Here is a 19290-nt window from a genome sequence, read left to right as displayed (position 1 = left end):
CGCAGTAGACCGCTGAATTAATACTTAAACATACGTACAGACCTACACACTTATCTGAAGAATGGGATGGGGGAACCACTGTCAAAAACTACCCAATCAAGACTCGTAACTGGACAAAATCTGACATTTGAATGAAATTTTCAAAATGGTGTCCTATGGTAGTTCGTAGTTCCATTTTTGGACATTCTACAGATAAGTTTGTAGGTCTGTACGTAGGCAATGTAATATAGAATTTAAAAATGGAAACTGGAAATCGGAAATAATTTTCTTATTATACATGGATATAAAGTATCTTTGGTTGCGTAATAAACGTAACATGTCATCTCTTATCATTTCCTACATTTTCATTTTAGCCAAGTCACTTGCAAATTACAAGAGAATGGCCGGATATACCATTTACGTAATATGTACGTAGCTATCTCATAGAACTTTCTACTAATCAAAAAAGTACCATACTTACACTTAAAATTATGGTCATTAACTCAGTTGGAGTATAACTATAATATTATGTTAAAAAACGTACTCACTGGAATGTTACATTTTGTCATTTTTTGTACCTACATAGAACCACACATGCAAAAAAATGGACCCTTTACAATGTTTTTTAATGATGTAAAGTTTACAATATTAAAAAACTAAGTTACAAGTAACTACTAATTAACATTAAAAAGTAATTTTCCGAAGAGTTGTATGTTGTATGCAATAAATAGATAGCTTATTTTTTAAATTGTGAAATAAACCAATACAAACATTAGAAAATATTATCATGTACTTACGTATTCACGCAAGTAGGCATCTACATCAAAATGTATCAATTACTTCCAACTAGGGAATACAATCCTGAGCCAAAATTCTGATCCCGGGATTGGCATTTTTTTCCATTGTTAATATAAAATTTTTATATTTACAAATAACATTGATAAAATCGGTCAAAAATAAGTCTAGTATAATTTATACTATTTAAGACATTTATTGTTAATATTGTATATCTACGACCTACGTTCAATCTTGGAAATACATAAGTATAATGGAGTAAATAATATTGTAATATAAATAATAATGTGAATTTAATATGAGATTGCTGTTTCTGATAGTAAAGACTTAATGAATGGATTAGCGAGATTTAAAATAGTAAAGCAAATAATCATGGTGTACTTATGGCCTTTCCGCTTCATAAATCTAAATAGTCAGCCAAATATAAAACTGCCGTAAAACGTATGAGATCATGGTGGAATTACTTTGTTAATAGTGCGAAGCATTGTTTTTTCCAATCTTTCTCATTTTTATTAATTTACGTGAAAAAATAAAATGAATCGGCAACTTACACATGGGTATAAATCAAACTTCATTCAAACTCAGTTTATTTCTAATGCAGTTATTTGTTATTAAAAGTAATTTTTCTGTTATATTTTCGTTTTTATTTTATTTTCCATAAAAATTGATAAAAAAAACCAATCCCGAAAGTTTCGGGATTATGTTTATCAATCCCGGGATTCATAGGTATCGAAAATAGCTCGGAATCCCTACTTCCGACCATGTCCGATCCTAATAAGATCATATGGGCCTCCACAGAGTGGAGGTTTGTATTACAGATATTGTTTTTACGAGAAATGGATGTCAGCCACTTGCTCAACATAATATTAAGTCCATACACTGACTCATACAAAAATTGATAAGCAATATGTGTATTTGTCAGACCCAGGATTCGAACCTGGATCATTACTCAATTACTTAATTACATCATCAATTACTTATTGCTATAATATTAACAATTTAAGATTATACTACGAAAATAGCAAATCTTTGACGGTTGTACTGTGAAAATTAAGCCTCACTGGAAACTGTATTCGCAAACTGATTAAAAAAATAAAATTAAATGGTAGTGTTAGATCGGTTGACTCCTGTCACCGCCATCTTTAAATTAATAAAGTCTGAGCATAACTTTTTGCACAAGTAACGAGTGGTCCACTTTTCAGCTGTCAAAATCATATTGATTCGCCCTTTCTCGTTTCAAATTGAACTATAAAAAAATTCTCAAATCAAATATATTAGCTATCAGTGTTATTTATAAATAATATACATTCCTGTTATTCATCAGTTGTCAAAATCAGACTACTCCTTCACACAAAAACCGGTGGTAATATCTATTTCCAAAAATATGTAGTATTGATCTATCTATGCATTAAATTAATAATAATTGTAGAAGGTGTGTTAATGCTAGTGTATTATTTATCATGTAACTCGTCTATCCAAAACAAACCATTCCCTATGTGAACACAACAGACGCGTCAGTATGAGCACTCTATAGATTATAAAACAATGACAGGTCATCCATAGACAACAACGGGAGGGGCGGAAAATATAGGACCAGTCGTTGTGAATGTATCGGCTTTCTACTTGAGTCGGCAATGCTCCTGTGCATGTTTGTCCGTCCCGTTCCCGTGAAAACATCTCCTGTATGCGAAAGTGTAGCCGAAGAGCCAGAAACGTCGATTCCAAGAACATCTCAGAAACTTGGCCTTGAAATATGACTCTTTATGGTGAATTTTTCATAAAGACCTTCACTTACACCTGTATAAAATCCAGGTCACGTAAGAACTAAAGCCAACAGATCACGGGCAGTGTCGCAGATTGGGCCATGGAACTTGGAAGAGCAGGATTTTTCTAGGAAAATCATGTTCAACGATGAGGCACATTTTATGGTATGTGTATAAACAAAACTGTCGTATTTGAGATGAGGAAATTTCACAAGTGATTCAAGAGAGGCCGTTACATGGTGCGAAATTTACTGTTTGTTTCAGTTTTTGGGCTGGATGCGTCAATGGCCCGTACTTCTTCGAAAATAATAAAAAGCGACTGTTACGGTCAATGGCGTTTGCAAAAGGCAAATGATAACTGACTTTTTGTGGCCGGTATTCGAAGATTTCGATTTAGAAAACATGTAGTTCCAATAGGATGCGGCCAGCTCGTGAAACACTGACTTTATTTCGTGAAAAGTTCGATGGCTGTTTAATTTCAAGACCTAAGTATTTGCGGTTTGACTCCGTTGGATTAATTTTTGTGGTGTTAGGCAAAAGGAAGCATTTATGGAAACAATTCACAAACTCTTTTCGCGCATCTGACACATTATGACCGAAATGTGTGAAAAAGTTAACGAAAATTGGCATAAACGGACCGTGAGCTGCAAGATGGTCCGGGAAGGTCATTTGAATGATATTGTGTTCCATGTGTAATTGCAACAACCAAATTAGCGATTGAAATCAATATATTCGCAAAAAGTTAATACATTATGTTTTATTAAAAAAAAAAAAAAATCGTATGTACCAGACCTGAACTTGGATAATCTTTTAGTAACAACGTACGTACGTAAGTACCTACTACAAATTTGAGAAGTAAACGATTTAATTATATATATGTAATATGGAGTCTAGAATTCATAAAAACCCCATTATTACGGTTGATATATTTTGTGGACTGTTGTGACAATTTATTATTCCACAAAAACGTTCCTGTTATGTGACAAATCGTTATTATAGAGGACATTCGTTTATTAGAGCGGAGAATTCTCCAGTTTTTTTGTTTTGAAAACCCCAATTTTGTCCTTTATTTCATTTTAGCCGACCCGGAGAAAACAAGTCTCTATGGATTAATTAGATAGATATAATAGTCAAATTATTTCGACAGTAAAGTTTAACAAAGCCTTCTTTTAGAAAAAAGCCAACTGGACGAAAAATTATTCTGAAGAAAAGCGTAAAAAGGCTCGAGAATGAAATTGTTGGAAAAAATGCAAATTTTAACGCTTTAAATATTAAGTGCTCCGAAACCTTTTGTCACCCACGGCACACTGTCTTTCCAGAATTTCGCGGCGCACCACACGTAAAACAATTTATACAACAAAACATGGGCCCACATACTCTAAAATATCATTTTTTTAAATGGTGTTCGAGGTAAAATTAATGGTATTGATTGTATGTTTAGCGATTTTTTGTATTTATTAATACATCCATTTGAATAATGGTTAGTTGTCGGGTTATGAATAATTATTTCTCGAGTATTGACATAATAATAATAAATTGCACCCTACAATCGCATGTAATATTAATATCAGTGTAGTAAAATAGGGCCGGAGGCGACTTTTTTTACTTGTGTTTATCTCATTTATCTGGTTGACCTGCCACACCGCCCTCCCCCCGAGCCTGGGTCATCAGGCTAGAGTCCGGTCAGTCCCCACCTCGTGGGGGGCATACACCAAAATTTATGTTTTTTTTTTATTTGATAAATAATTAAATATACAAACATAGCACACGACGAAGAATTAAATGTAGGTACATATTTCCATGTATTTGTATTATAAATAAAATAACTAATTAATGTGATAACTGAGCTTATTTCAATGAACGTAAAAGTTTTATATATTTTGACTTGAAATTTGAAAGAGCAACCGAAGTTCTCGGTCTAGACCCTTCAAGCAAGCCTGCTTATTATTTTTAATAATCATAACTTGAGTTAAAAAACTTTTCTCATCTAGATGTAGAAAATCGGAGCTGATCTGCAATAGCCTTGTCGGAAATCTGAGGTCATTCTTTATTGACCGAAATACAGAAAATAGCCCATGGAACATCGGCGAAGTTCAGTTTTAGCGTCCCGTCGTTTCTCTCCTAATTCCTCTCGAATTTATAGGGAAAGCGCTTCTATAGAATTTCCGGAATTGGTTGCAAAAGGGTTTCGAATCCAGTCGTATTGATTGTACGCAAGTAATGACGAAATTTCTTTTGCAGCAAAGTTAAATGTTTTTGAGATGGATCCAAAATAAATTGTCTGTTTTCAATGGTGGTATGGTAGGTCCTTTGTGTACATTTGTAGAGATCCTTGATTTAACTCCTTCTAATTTATCAGAGTAGGTACGTCAATATATTTTCATTCTGACCTTGCATCGTTTTATTAAGTTCATGCAGGTGCTCAAATATATTACCAGCCATGTACGCAAATTTGGCTATTAAGTAAGTATTGTATAATATACAAAATTATTTGGTTTTTTTAAGCGATGCACCGTGGCACACCTAGCATCGTCTCATGGCACACCGGTTGTGGAGCACTGCTTTAAATCAGTGGTTCTTAACCGGTGCACCGCGAAAAAAATTAATAAAAGCAGAAAAATCCGCCAAATAGTGAAAACTGAAAAAGTCCTTCGCGAAATTATGAAAGCCGACGAAAGATCGAATGTGATTTCGATATTGCCTAATCTATCGCACGCGTCTTACGTTGGCCTTTATATGTATATAATATCTTTTATTTATATTTTTTTTCTTTGGCTGTTATGTATGTAGTCTGTTTAATTTGTAATAAAAGTTATGTCCGCGTATTTTTCGTTGTTTTATGACCGTTTAATTTTGGTGCACCTCAATTTTTTCTTATGATCAAAAGTGCACCGTGACTTCGAAAAAAGACCACTGCTTTAAATTATTGTTGAACGAATAAAACAATAATTTCCTCGATTTACAACAAAATATGGTCAATGTATCTATAGGAAATATAATATACTTAATACTTACCTACATTATACAAAATAAATAAAGAGAATTTGAATATAACTATCATAAAAAAAAAATGTTATTCAAGAGATAATTAATTTTCATCTTGATCAGTGCCTTGATGAAGACTCCAACTTTCTTGCATTTTTATAGCTCAATGTTTTTTAAACTATCTAACTTTTGCTATGAATTGTGAAATCTCAGGTCACCTGTTACATGGTGTCATGTAATTGTGGCAGATTGAGCCCATATTAGTTCTAATACATAAATACTAAATAACTACCTGTCAAATTATAGAACAAGGTCATTTTTGCATTATCAATAATATGACATATTGATAATTCTAAAAAACTGACATAAGTATGCCATTTTCGATTATTGTTCAATATTATTATTACAATGGTGAAATTGACAAAAAATATAATCTGTCGTCGGGTGGGATATGTCTCTGCAAAAATACTTTGATACTTTTATGGAGATAAACAACTCAATCCGTGTCATTGTGATATTAAATATTTAACCGCAATTATAAATTCCTTAATGTCCAATTATGGCAAACTCTTTAAGGTCTTCAAACAGGGCAAACTCTTCAATTATGGCAAGCTATTTAAAATAGCTTACTGCAATTATAATTTCCGCAATGTCTATTTTTCAACATAGTCAGGCATATATATGACGTAAACTCTATATGGAGTAGCTCACTCAATTATAATAATTATTTCCTAAATATTCTTTTCAAGATATTATTTTGATTGTGAGTACGTCAATAAATAGCGGATCATAATTTATTGGAGATGTCACTCGAATAAAAGTTCCGGGTCTGTAAGTATATCAGTCTCTATGTCGCTCCGCACAACATTTCATTCCCGAGAATGAGATTGGCGAGACAGTCAGCACTTTTATGTGTAAACAGTTATTATCGCGATAGTTTAAAATACACACTATTGGTGCCAGTAAATCCATGCACATGTATAGGCGCTTTAAAAAATCAACTATAAAAGCTAATGAGATGATTGAGAAACCAAGCAGAATCCCAGGATTGCAAACATTCGTAAGTAGGTGGGTGGGGTGTATAATGATAAATAAAACAACACATTTAAAAATTGCATATATATATTATTATTCCTTTATCCAACATTACAAGGATTATAATAGTTTAGTTTTTTTTATTCGTCAAAATACAATCAGAATCTACGTTCTAACAATCTATCTAAGCTCTCTGACATCTCTCGATTTGTGTAAATATACAACGGATATGAAATCCATTGGACAGAGACTGACCCTGTTCACTCAGCCACTACAAAAATACACCATTTCAACAAATGACTAGTCCATAAATACTACAAAGATAAAATTAATCACAAAAAATTGAAACCTGTACTTTTTTTTTTTTTTTTTTTTAAATAATTATTATAATATACTGGTAACAAGGCCCTCTTTAATCAAGCCGTGGTGCGAAATTGCAGGTCCCAATCATAGTGCTAGTTATTGCATGTTGAAAAAATTTGGGTTGTGTTATTAATGTTATCATTTTTTTTATTAGACATAAAATAATTGATAGGTGCTATTCTGGTCTACAAAAGCTTCTGAGGAACAATAAACACCCTACCAAAAAAACCAGAACGACTCTCTTCCAACAAACTATGGATCAAAATTCTAGGCACTCATAACGAACAGCATGAGAGAACGATTGATATCTTTGGGAGTAGAGTCCTGAGAAGAATCTCAGGGGCTGTAAAAGAAAATTGTATTCGGACGTACGAGGAGCTGTACATACTTTACGAGGGTGAAAAGATCATGTGGTATATGAATATGCAGACTGTGTTGGATCGGCTGCGTGCATAGAAAGCCTAAGGGGCTATGGAAACGTTTCCTTTAGGTAAGAGAATAATACATGAACGACTGAAAGTGAAAATTCTGGACTGCGTCACATGGGATTGAAGGATACTCTGCAAAAGCAACCGTCTGGATCGTCCATGATGGAGGTTTTTGGGAGAGGCCGAGACCCGCCAAGGGTAGCTAGAAATGATGATGATGAAAATAATCATTTTCAGCATTGCATTCGAAGTAGGTATAAATAATTACTAGTACTACAATCCGAACTCTCAATTTTGCAGCACGATAGAGGGCATTGATTGAGTTAATACCATGTATTTTTGTCTGTGCAAATAAGAAATTCAACAAGAAAAATTTAGAGAGAGGCAATTTTTGACACTATACATCTTATTCAGAGAAGTTTCACGTAGTTGGTACAAAAAATACGATTGATACATTTGCCGAGAGAGCATCAATGGATGGGATGATATCCATGTGCCGTCATTTCGATATTGTTCCAAAAATTGCTTCCCAGTAAGCTGTGAAACTTTAGGGTATTATTGAACTGTTTTTATTGGGAATTGTAAGCTTCCCTTATAATGAATCGAACCTTCAAATCTCCAAGTTCAAGAAAAAAGCACAGGTCTCAAAAATTAATTAATAGGTGATACTTGAAATTTGATTGAATAAATGCTCATTACAATTCTTCATAATACGTCATAAAACCCATCAGGTCTAAATATTAGCCTTATAAAATATTATGATTCCAATAGAGTGATAAGTATGAAAACGTGTTTACTAAAGCAAAAGCTATGGAGTAATATTAATTTATTTAATTAACTTTATATGATGAAAAATGGATGGAAATTTTATTTAATCTCTGCTTCGTGCATCATCTATCATAAAAAATTCAGGTACCAAACTTAAAACAAACATTCAAAAAGTCACAAATCATAAATATGTAAAAGAAAAAGAAAAATGATAATTATTATTCATAAAAATATGGACTTGCCTTACTATTTTATATACGAAATTATAATATCAACAATATCATAACGTACCTATGTTTTTTTAAATTATTATTATTGTTTTCACTCTCTAAGAATAAAATAATTATAAATATTTTTCATAAATCTATAAGTCATTTTATAAAAAATTAGATCAAATACCTAGATTCCATTAAATCACGATGTAAAATAAATAAAATTATAATATGTAATAGTTATAAGAAAAATAAAGTTATACACAAGAACATAATAATATAATACATACTAGCCCTAATCGCTTATCCTTTCTGCCAAATATACTATGAACTTACTTGTCTATCAGAAGAATTATCACAATCTATGTACCTTTGTAATTACACTATTTGAATTGGATTTATTTGGTCAAAAACTCAAATATTTATAAAGTCTTTTGGTATAATTGTTTTTATTCCTACCTAGTCTAAAAAATAACAGAGTTACAATGTGCAGTTGTCGACGTGGTATTATTTGCTTATAGCAAACTTAAATCTTCTGCTGTAGTAAGTGGGGTAACATTCGTTGAATCTTCTAAATTTAGGTCTTGACGGGGGTAATTGTCAGCTGTCCGCGGCCAACACATTCGCAACCTTTTCGGAGTTCAGTTTCCAAAATCTCACTTTCCCTCCACTGCGATAAATCCAGGGATATAGGGAAAAAACAAAAAAATAAACATTAAAATAAATAATACACAAAAAATACAAAAAAAAACAACATTTTCTAATATATACGACAATGAACGATGATATTAAATATATGATTTATAAATTGAAACTGAAATATAATTCAATGATCAAATGAAACAGTTGAATAGAAAATAATAAATTATTCCGTTTACTCAGCAGATACATATTTAATAAATGAATAATTGGACCTCTATAAAGTGGAGGTTATATTATTATCAGACTTCTTTAATCAACCCAATAACCGCTGCCAGAGATCGCTAATGTTACCACGATACGCATTATTTTATGGGTTTTTTTTTTAAAATAGTTGTTAGCCATTTAAGGTGTGATTATATGATGCTGCGCGTCGCGTACTATCACGTGACTAACGTAAGCTGCCGCTACAGGAAAAAAGTGTGTAACGTCGTTTTTCTTGGTGTTTAAAATGTTATCAGACTGATGCTCCCATCTCGTAGCACATTTTGAATCTTTAAATGAACATTGTCAGTTAGCAAAATCTGCCGAAATCTCCAGAACAATAATGAGGTCACCTCATGTTGTACCGGACTGGATGACTCAATGAACGTTTTATTATCATTTTTTACATGCATACACGTTTTCGACTCATGTCAAAATCGTGTATTTTTTGTTTTTAGCGGTTGGCACTATGTATTTTCTATAAGAATGTTGTCTATTATCTATGATCTGCAGGTTGGGTTCTGTTCAAAATATTATCTATGGATGTAATATCTCAAGTAATTTTAACATACGCACGTGTAGAAACTGTTAAAATTAATTGAAATTAGCATGAATAATGAATAATAATTCAAAATACTAATACATTAGAGTTGGCACTCTCCATCATAGAATTAACAGAGATGATGATCATTCAAAATATTCTGCAAAATGACGAAACAATAGACTGAATTTGTCGCCGTGACAGCGTGACGTATGCGACGTGCATCTCAATATAATCACAACTTTACTCTAAATAATCATTGTGTTTTTTTCAACATGTGAATTTTTCCAGATCCGGGATTCGAACTCGCGACCAACAGCTTTAGCGGCGGACACTTTTTAACAATTAAATAAACAATTAAAATAAACAAAAATTTTCCAAATCTTTTCAAGAAATTTGAAAAAATAAATCATTCAGAATCCAGAACGTAAATAATTAAAATGCTGTTACGTAAAGCAGAGATTTGTTTTTCACTAAAGCGTATTATGAAGTTCACATAGCGCCCACAGTGGTGTAGAGGCTAAAACCAACCCCACATCTGGATAAAATTCACATATTTTTATGTGTTCTGATTTAGCACATGGTTCCATTGAACAGTCAATGGCTAACAACAAATTTCCATAAAATCTTTTAACACACCTACGCACCCAGATGAAAATCATTTCCTGTGTCGTTGATAAAGTGACCAAATACTTTTCGCTGGGTATGGATATTGATTGATTTACAATCTTAAGCGTCTGAATGATAAGTATTAGAAATATAACTGAGTTGTATATATGGGATGGTTCAACCTTTGATACCAGTTACAAAACTCAATTAGGAAAACAAAAAGAGTAGTTTTGATTAAATGAGATAAGCGTATTTTATTAACGTTGATCGAATAAATTAGATAATAATATTTGATTCATTAAAATATTCAGAAGTCTCTATTAAAATTATGATGTATATCCAATTGATTAAACGATAGGCATAGTTGTGCCAACATATTTCTCACAACTGAATAAATTTGAGTTAATTATTTAAAAAAAAAAAAAAGCACATATAATATTAGTAGTGACTTTGTTGTCTTCAGATTGAGTTATCTACAATCTGCAACCACAAGTTTACATAATTTGAATCGAGTCTCATAACATGTCGACAGGTGTATTCACCGGCCTCTTGTATTAAGAGCATTTTCAATCAGGTAAGTAAAAATTTCTAAATATATAATTATTTGTGCTTTCGAGTGAAAAATAGACGTCTTCTTTAGTATTTGTGAAGATTTTAGAAAATATACGTTACGTTAAAAACAATATGAGGGTGTGACGGAAGCAGAAAGGGTGCCATGAATTGTGTTAATGATTCATGTGTGAGTAGTTAGTTATGGTATGAAAACATTAGTTTATTAATAGATGCAAAGCATATAAGAGTATTTTGCCAACATATAAAAGCATAGTTTCAGTGCGTGAGAATTGTACGTACAATATTACTTAGTCGTAATTATTACTCATTTTAAAATTAATTGACATTGATTAATATTATAATAAATCCAATGACTGGTGATCACACAATCTGGTGATCGACTATGATTGAATTTACAACAGAATCAGTATAGGGTCGTCCATAAATGACATCATATGATTTTTGGTATTCTTTAACTCTCCCCCCCATTGCCGCATGACCTTTTACCACCTGTCAAAATTACATCACATATTTAAACAACCACCCCATTCATCAACAAACAAATTCGTTGAAAATGATCGATATAATAGCCTCTAATGTTTTATTCTCAGAAAAACTGCCAAAAGTTGGTAAGTCTCGAAATCATGTTATGCAGTATTGCAATTTGAAAATTTGGCATGCCCTATAAAATCAGGAAATCTGTTAATTTCTTTGTGCTTTATGTGCATGTTCTATATATTGAATGGCTTTGAATTTTTTTCTAGCATACATATTTATATATAGACCAGTGGTTCTCACGTGAAATTTAACTATGGCCGCACAATTGACATTGACAGTTCTATGGAAACGTCTGGTGGCCGCACAAAATTTCAATTTTGTTGTGAATGAAAAAATTAAAGTAAAATTTTATTTACTGAAAAAATGGATAGAGACAAGTCCATTTAATAAAAGACATTTGAACTTTTTAGCACATATCTATTTATTTAAAAATAATGCAAATGGAAATTTGTCAATACTCCTTTCTTCTAATGCGAGCCGAGCCGCATGCCTGCTTCTAAGTTTACATCTGTCAACTGGCTTCGATATTTGTTTTTTATAAAGTGCATTACACTGAATGATCTTTCACAGTATACAGTAGTAGGTAAAATAGACAATAACAAAGTAATTGTTGCCAATTCTTTGAATTAACTTTATTCTCAGAAACGACTATTTCACACATGATCTCATCCAATGACATTAATATGGACGAAGCATCTGGGAATAAAAATGACACTCACTTTTTTGTCGGGTCTGCCGAATGGCATAATCTGTTCTAACACCATTACAATAAAGGTGATATTGCTATAAATTCCCGATGCTTTTTATTGGGTCTGCCGGACGGTTCGGTTCGAACGGGTTCGCTCAAATGAACATTGACACTAGAAACACTGTTCTAACGACATTACAATAAAGGTGATATTGCTATAAATTCCCGATGAGTGATATCGCATAATGGAAATTGCGTGACGTCTACCTATACATCTGCGAATGTCACTGTGCGTGAATTTACTTACCAGCTACTGTATTGAATGCGATGTCCATTAATAATGTCATTGATCTCATCATAAAAACACAATATGGATCATTTGAGCATGGAAAGAAATTTAAGACAAGTCATGTGTATTCAACCAATTTCATAATTTTATAAATAATTTTTTGAAGTATGATTCTGTAAAGCGCTGGTGGCCGCAGCGAAATCCTCTGGTGGCCGAACATGAGAACCACTGATATAGACACTTAATCCGTTGTTAACTCTAAATACCTAAATTATCGACTTACCAACTTTTGGCAGCAACACCACTAATTTTTTTCTGAGAATAAAATATTCCGGTAAACATTATATGTTATTATATCGATCATATTCAACAAATTTGTTTTTTAATGAATGGGGCGGCAGTTTAAATTTGTGATGTAATTTAATATACTTTGTTGGTTATGAAACAACACATTTTTTTACAACCTCCCTTATCCCCAACATCACACATCATCACATTATATCAGACTAAACTCAGGGCGTGATGTCATATATCGATAACCACTAATTTGTAACACTAATTATCAGTAATCAACTGAATAACAAAAATATTTTCCATTGACTGTACTGTACATTGTGATTTTATTGAAATTATTTAACAATCACATACATACGTAGTTGATATTTTTCAATATTAATGTGTTAATAATGATTCAAAATAATTTTGGTTAAAAATAATTAATGTGTAATCTAGTAATAAAAAAAATCATGAGTATACTGTGACAGCGGATCTTTGTCAATAGAATTTATGAAGAATAGGAAAATCTAATTTTGATTGTTAGGTACCTACATAATCCTACAACTGATTTAAAAATAGTAAAGTTTACCGACGATCAGTTTTTGTTGATTGACATTTTGAGTAGGTATTTACAATTTTAAAATCAGACATTAAGTTATTTAAGTAAATTTACATTACGAAAAATTGCTTCATTCGAAGTGTACATTTAAAAAGCCTTTCACTCGGTAAAAAGTGCACATTTGAAAGAGTTAAATTCATGTATTAGTAATCGGCACGAACTGCCAGCGATTGCCGATTGTTTTGCCGTATAAACAATATTATGATGAATGAGTAAGCAGACAAAAAAAAAACACTGAAACAGAAAAAAAACTAAACATGCATAATGAAAATTATAACCACCTCGTAATTAAACTGTCGAATGTGACAAGATGCAGGGCGAGATAGTCAAGACTTTGAATAGTGGATAAAACATAAAGCCAGTTGCGCAATTAGCATGCAAACGAAAACTATTAGCCAGACGCTAACAGAATCCAACCATTTGTAGGTACTGCAATTGTATACAAGTTACACTGTTTTTTAGAAAATAAAGTCGTTAACTAAACATAAATATATATAATTATATTGAATCAACATAAGAATCCCACCAATCAGTGATACAAATAGTCCCTGAACCAATATTCACCAGATTGAGGCATCTATTTTCAAATACAGTAAGTAAGTCAGTACATAATTAAATATTTATGGTAGGTAATACATATTTGTTTTTTTATTAAGATTCTTTTCTCTATTGCATTATAATTTAAAAATAGAACACTATTTTTATTAGCTGATAAAACCTGTATTGCCATATAGGCAAAAAAAATTGCAAACATCTGAATTTATTAGTAGGTATAGTTTTAAATAATTTGTTTCTGTAAGTCATTAGGTTTTAATATATAAGTAATCAATCATTACATAGTATGTGAAATTACACATGGAATATGTACTCATGTATTTATTGTCAAAATTTTGATCATATTTGGTTTTTGGAAATAGATGCCGCAATCCTCAAAGTCCCAGAAATTGTTATAACATATAGAATAGCTATAAACTAAATCGAAACTAATTTTATTGTGGTTATATCTAGTGGGATACTACGATTTGAAGTTACTCTGTTTATTCAAATGCTTTAAACACAATAGATTCATCATTTTCGTATTACGTATAAGACTTTCAAAAATTCATCATGGTAATTCAGTAGTTCATTGTAATATGATGTGGTTAGTTTCTTATGTTAATTGAATTGTATTGATTTGAAGAATAAAATATATCAATTAAAATACGCCATCGTATTCATTATCTCAATACTAATCTAAATATTGATATAATAATATTTGCCATTTCGTCGTTGAAACTAGAAAATTGTGTAACTCCAAAAACACTACTTTACAGGAAAGACAAAAAATATTATAGTTTTGTGTATAAATGTATGGCTATGGAGTAAAATCATTCATGATTTAACAATGCACCATTTTTTTTTGAATTACATCATTTGCATGGCGGGTAGATATTAACAACGGCCACAAGATAGCATTCAAAGTCAATTTTTGATTAAAACAGAGTTACAAATTTTTCTAGTTTCAATGACGATTTGTGAAAATTAGTTGAACGACTATAATCCTAGGTTACTGTCCATAACGTAATCAAGTTATCGAGAATAATATGAAAAATGAGTTACATTATGTTTTATAAAAACATTTTTAGCTAATAATTATTACGAGTAGTTCTCATAATATTAATTAATTAATTATTCTTCTCACTACCTACATGAAATCAAAATGTGTTACTATATTTCATGGATGAGACAAGATTTAAACGATTAAAAACATTTTATATAATAAGGAGCTTGATACTAATATATGATAAATATTTGTATTCAAGGGAAATATATGAAATGAGTTTAATTTTTCATATTATTCTCTCTGTTTATTGTCTGTTTAAATTAGCCGTTGAATATCTATCATTACTTGTTTCAATATGAGATAGTAATATATTATAATTTATATAAGTAATATGATAAACTATAAATGTTTAATGTTATAATGTTATATGTATAAATATTTGGGGTCGTCATTACCTATATTTAAAAAAATAAATGTGTTTAGATAATGTCACGAGATCATCCTAGTTAAATAACTAATCTACAAAGTATCCAACTACTGGAATGTTACGCAATATTAGGTGTTGTTAATTATTAGTAAAAGGGTTAGTTTCGCAAAAACGTTACATAATGAAACATGTAAGCCAATAAAGCGAGCATGCAACAAAAAAAACACAAGGGAATGTTGAGAGTGGGATGAGAATTTGTTTTGGCAGAAAGATTAGGAGTAGGGTCTGGTACGATTCATTTCTCTGCCATTGGACACCTCCATATCTTCACTTCACCGCTACTGTAAAACCAAAATACCGTAAAGATTTAGTATTTTCACTAATTATAGATTTAATTAATTGTCTTGGTTAGTATATTTTCAAAATACTTCACAAATCATAAAATGTTAGAAAGAGAATTAATAATTGTATCATAGTATTGCTTCTAATACTATAAAAAATAGGATTGTGTTAATAAACTAATACATCACACCTCTACTAAATACAATATGAAGAAAAGGGATAGTGAGACAGCTTAGCATTCAAATATGGGCACCCTGGATAAAAGCAGCAAATTTTTTCCACATGCTAATTAGAGCATAGATTTCAATTTTTGATAAGAAAAAACCTAGTTTGGCGGCCATTTTGAATTCAATAATAGCCATCTTGAAATATAAGTGTATTACCAATATTCCAATTTCTAAAGCATTTAGGACAACAGCCTTGGTATACATTTTTAAGATGAGAGAGTACAACCACCGTATAACACTTTACTGGTGTACTATTTAAAAAATACATTACTTATATGAAAGATGTCATTGCTTATGGCATATTCAAGAGTTTTGTGCAATTCTAAGCCGGCTCTTACATTTAAACTCGCCTCGTCTGTCGCACAGCCATAAATCAAACCTTCCAAGAACGTCGATCCGGTGTTTCATATTATGAAGACCGCACACATCTACCTAGCGACAGTCGCACGTAACCTTCGAAACGTATAGATATAAGAATGCGGCGATCGGCGAGCCGGTATAGGAATGACCAATTTGTAGATGTTCGTACGCATCCTGGCGTCTTCCGACTCGCAGCCCGAGAAGCATGCACTTTGTCGATTGCAACCGTAGATGTTTTTTTTCAAACTAAAAAGTCCCATTCGACCAATCTGCGGAACTCCATTTGGCAATGTGTGTTTTGTAAATTACGAGACGTCACTTCGATGTATCGACACGTTGCAGGCGAGACGAGTTTTGATGTGAGAGCCGGCTTACCCTCAACAAGAGGTGTATTTGTTGGGAGGAAAAATTCTAAGCAGCATGTGTAAAAAAAGTTGGTGGTTTTAATCGCTGCATCCACATTCACCTCTAATTCATCATTAAGCTGCCTAACTAAGAATATAAACTGTGTTGTAAATTTAATCAAATCGAATAAATATCCACCGAAATACAATCAAAAGTACCGTTGAAAATTGTTTGAACAATGAATGCATTTGTGAGAAAATCAAATTATGTTGTTCTTAAGCGGTGAGCGGTTGAAATGGACAATGAAATTTAAATGTTTGACATTGACACCAAACGAAGTATTCATTCAAATAATCATGAACAAGATTAGACATGTTGCAGTAAATTTGTTTCTGCGGTGGATCCATGCACATTGGACACTTAAAGTATGAAACATTGCATATAAAAATTGATGCGTAAGAATATGAAATAAAATTATTTACACTGACAATATTATAGTTTATGCCGTCATGAAATAAATTATCGAATGCATTCTTTTAGTCTTACATAAAAAATCAGATGTCAATGTTTGATGCATATTTTGTAAAATGTGATATCATTTTGTGCAGAATGACATAAATAGTAATCGAATATAGACAGAACACTTAAAATTTATGACGGCAATTATTGATGAATGATGTAATAATATTGTCTCCATAAGAATAAACTACGATAACACAGAATGAAATCCGTAGTATGAAGAAATGAGTAATCGATAATTTTATTGTATTTTGGCATTGTGATATAATAGATTTGGGCTTACTTGGATGCTGTGAATATCTGAGATGAATTAGTAGCAACATCGTTGATGGCAGAGTTGTCTGCGTTGACTTGAGCCAAGGCTTTGCATGTGTTTGCGTCCCACAGCTTGAGCTGCCCAGCGCGGCATCCGGACACGAGGAGTTCCCCTCCCTTCAACAGGGCGAGGCCCATTACCCAGCCTTTGTGGGCGTTGTAAACGGTCTGTAACAAAAAATATCAAATAGTCTCATGGAGAGGCAGAATATTATACTCTTCTGAAGCCTTGGGTCATAGGTTTGTATCCCGCATCTGGTAAAATTACTTGTCTTTTAATGTGTGTTTGCATCCAGAGCATGTGTCTAATAGGTTGAATGAATAGATAACAACCATTTCTAATAAAATAAACCTATGTTTGTTCATAGTGTTACGCACCTAATTCGACTAGGGCAGTGAATGATAGATCATTTGAAATTTAAGGAATATACCCAGATATCAAAAAAAAATTATATTTTTATATATAAATGGAACACTGCAAAAATGATGGTCATGTCATACAATAACAATAAAACTACCAGAAATGTATGAAGGAAACAGAGGGATGGTTCACAGAGGCCGATAAAAGCATTTTACTTGTTGGCATGTCGTTTTACATTAAATTTGTGGTCCAATCATAGCTCGAACCCTGGTGCTCATTGTTCGGCTGGGCTCCAATGCTTTGTATAATCTATGATAAGGTAGCTATACCACTGTCAATGGTTTGAAGAAAATTGTAACGCAGTTCAATCTAGGAAGATCGGAAAACTTTACTGGCTAGGTGATGTGTATGAATGATAATGACTGGTTCATTGTCGAAGAGAATTAAAAGATGTTGAGCAATACAATTGGACGCAGAAGAGACATACTAAAAATTAGCTGGCAAGACGGATATACCGATGACTGCGTATACTTGGGTAGGTACAGAATTGGAAAGTGATCATTTAATATAAAGTCGGAAGGAGAGTTGTAAGAGAAATCCAGGGCACACTCAGGTTGTTGTGCTTCTGATGACAATGAATCTTTAATATTAGTGTTTTTTATGATAATCTTGGAATATAAGGTTTTAGAGAAAATTGATGTAACAACCAGTATTCTCAAATGATTAAGCCATGAACTTACGTGAGGAGATGAGTCTTGTGAATTGAGATGCCATTTTTTGATGCTTCGATCCCTGGAGCCTGAGAAGAGAACATCATCTGAAAGAGCTAAACGCTGCACGCCATCATAATGTGGTGGTTCCAAGTGAAGTCTTGGTAAGCCACTGCTACTGTTGGCACCTCCTCGTACCTCAAATACCTGTAAATAAACGTTGAGTTAAATCAGTGGTATTCAAATCTTTTAGTTTCACTGCGCCTTCAACGTACAAAGATTCTTTCATGGCATCATAAAGCAATGTATGTTATGAGTAGCTAATTGAAAATTTCCTTTTTATTCAATACCTTTTCAGTTCAGCTTTTCTGCACTGCTAAAAATTTTAATCACTAGCAATCATATTGGCGATAGTCTTTTTAAGCCGCCAATCGAAAGTCACTATCAGAATCACACGGAAGATGTTTATTCTACGTGTCAATCTATGAGTTGTATTTATTGCTTTTCTATTTTTCTTCTAAAAATAGAGGACGATTGGTTACCATACCATAGCAGGTAAGAGCAGTTTACGTTTTGTTATTGCTTGAAAAAAAACCGATAACTGAAATACACGAGTAAATCATCATGATCGTGCATCAGCGGCATCCCTTGGTGCCTAGCGCATTTGAATATAACTATTTTAACATCCATTAAAAATGACAAGTAAACAAGTAAAAAAAAAAAACACTTATAAAATATGACAAATTGAATGCTAAATAAATTTTATTGAATTATGACA

At 32.3% G+C, this 19290-nt stretch overlaps 1 protein-coding gene across 1 annotated transcript in view; it reads right to left on the bottom strand.

Annotated features, from left to right (window-relative positions):
* Positions 1-8764: 8764 nt before the first annotated feature.
* Positions 8765-19290, bottom strand: part of Klp31E (kinesin-like protein 31E) — a 222190-nt gene continuing 211664 nt past the window's right edge. The window contains exons 23-25 of the mRNA XM_085947437.1: positions 18543-18719; positions 17410-17609; positions 8765-8998 (exon numbers count right to left, since the gene is read on the bottom strand). Coding sequence (XP_085803563.1) covers positions 8929-8998; positions 17410-17609; positions 18543-18719 — 447 coding nt within the window. The 3' untranslated portion in view covers positions 8765-8928. The remainder of the gene's footprint in view (positions 8999-17409; positions 17610-18542; positions 18720-19290) is intronic.

The sequence above is a fragment of the Rhyacophila brunnea genome, unplaced genomic scaffold (assembly GCF_057557595.1).
Source record: "Rhyacophila brunnea isolate RB1 unplaced genomic scaffold, BYU_Rbru_1.0 scaffold_2, whole genome shotgun sequence".
Lineage (NCBI taxonomy): Eukaryota > Metazoa > Arthropoda > Insecta > Trichoptera > Rhyacophilidae > Rhyacophila > Rhyacophila brunnea.
The sequence above is the reverse complement of the archived record's forward strand: the minus strand, read 5'-3'. Positions and strand labels throughout refer to the sequence as shown.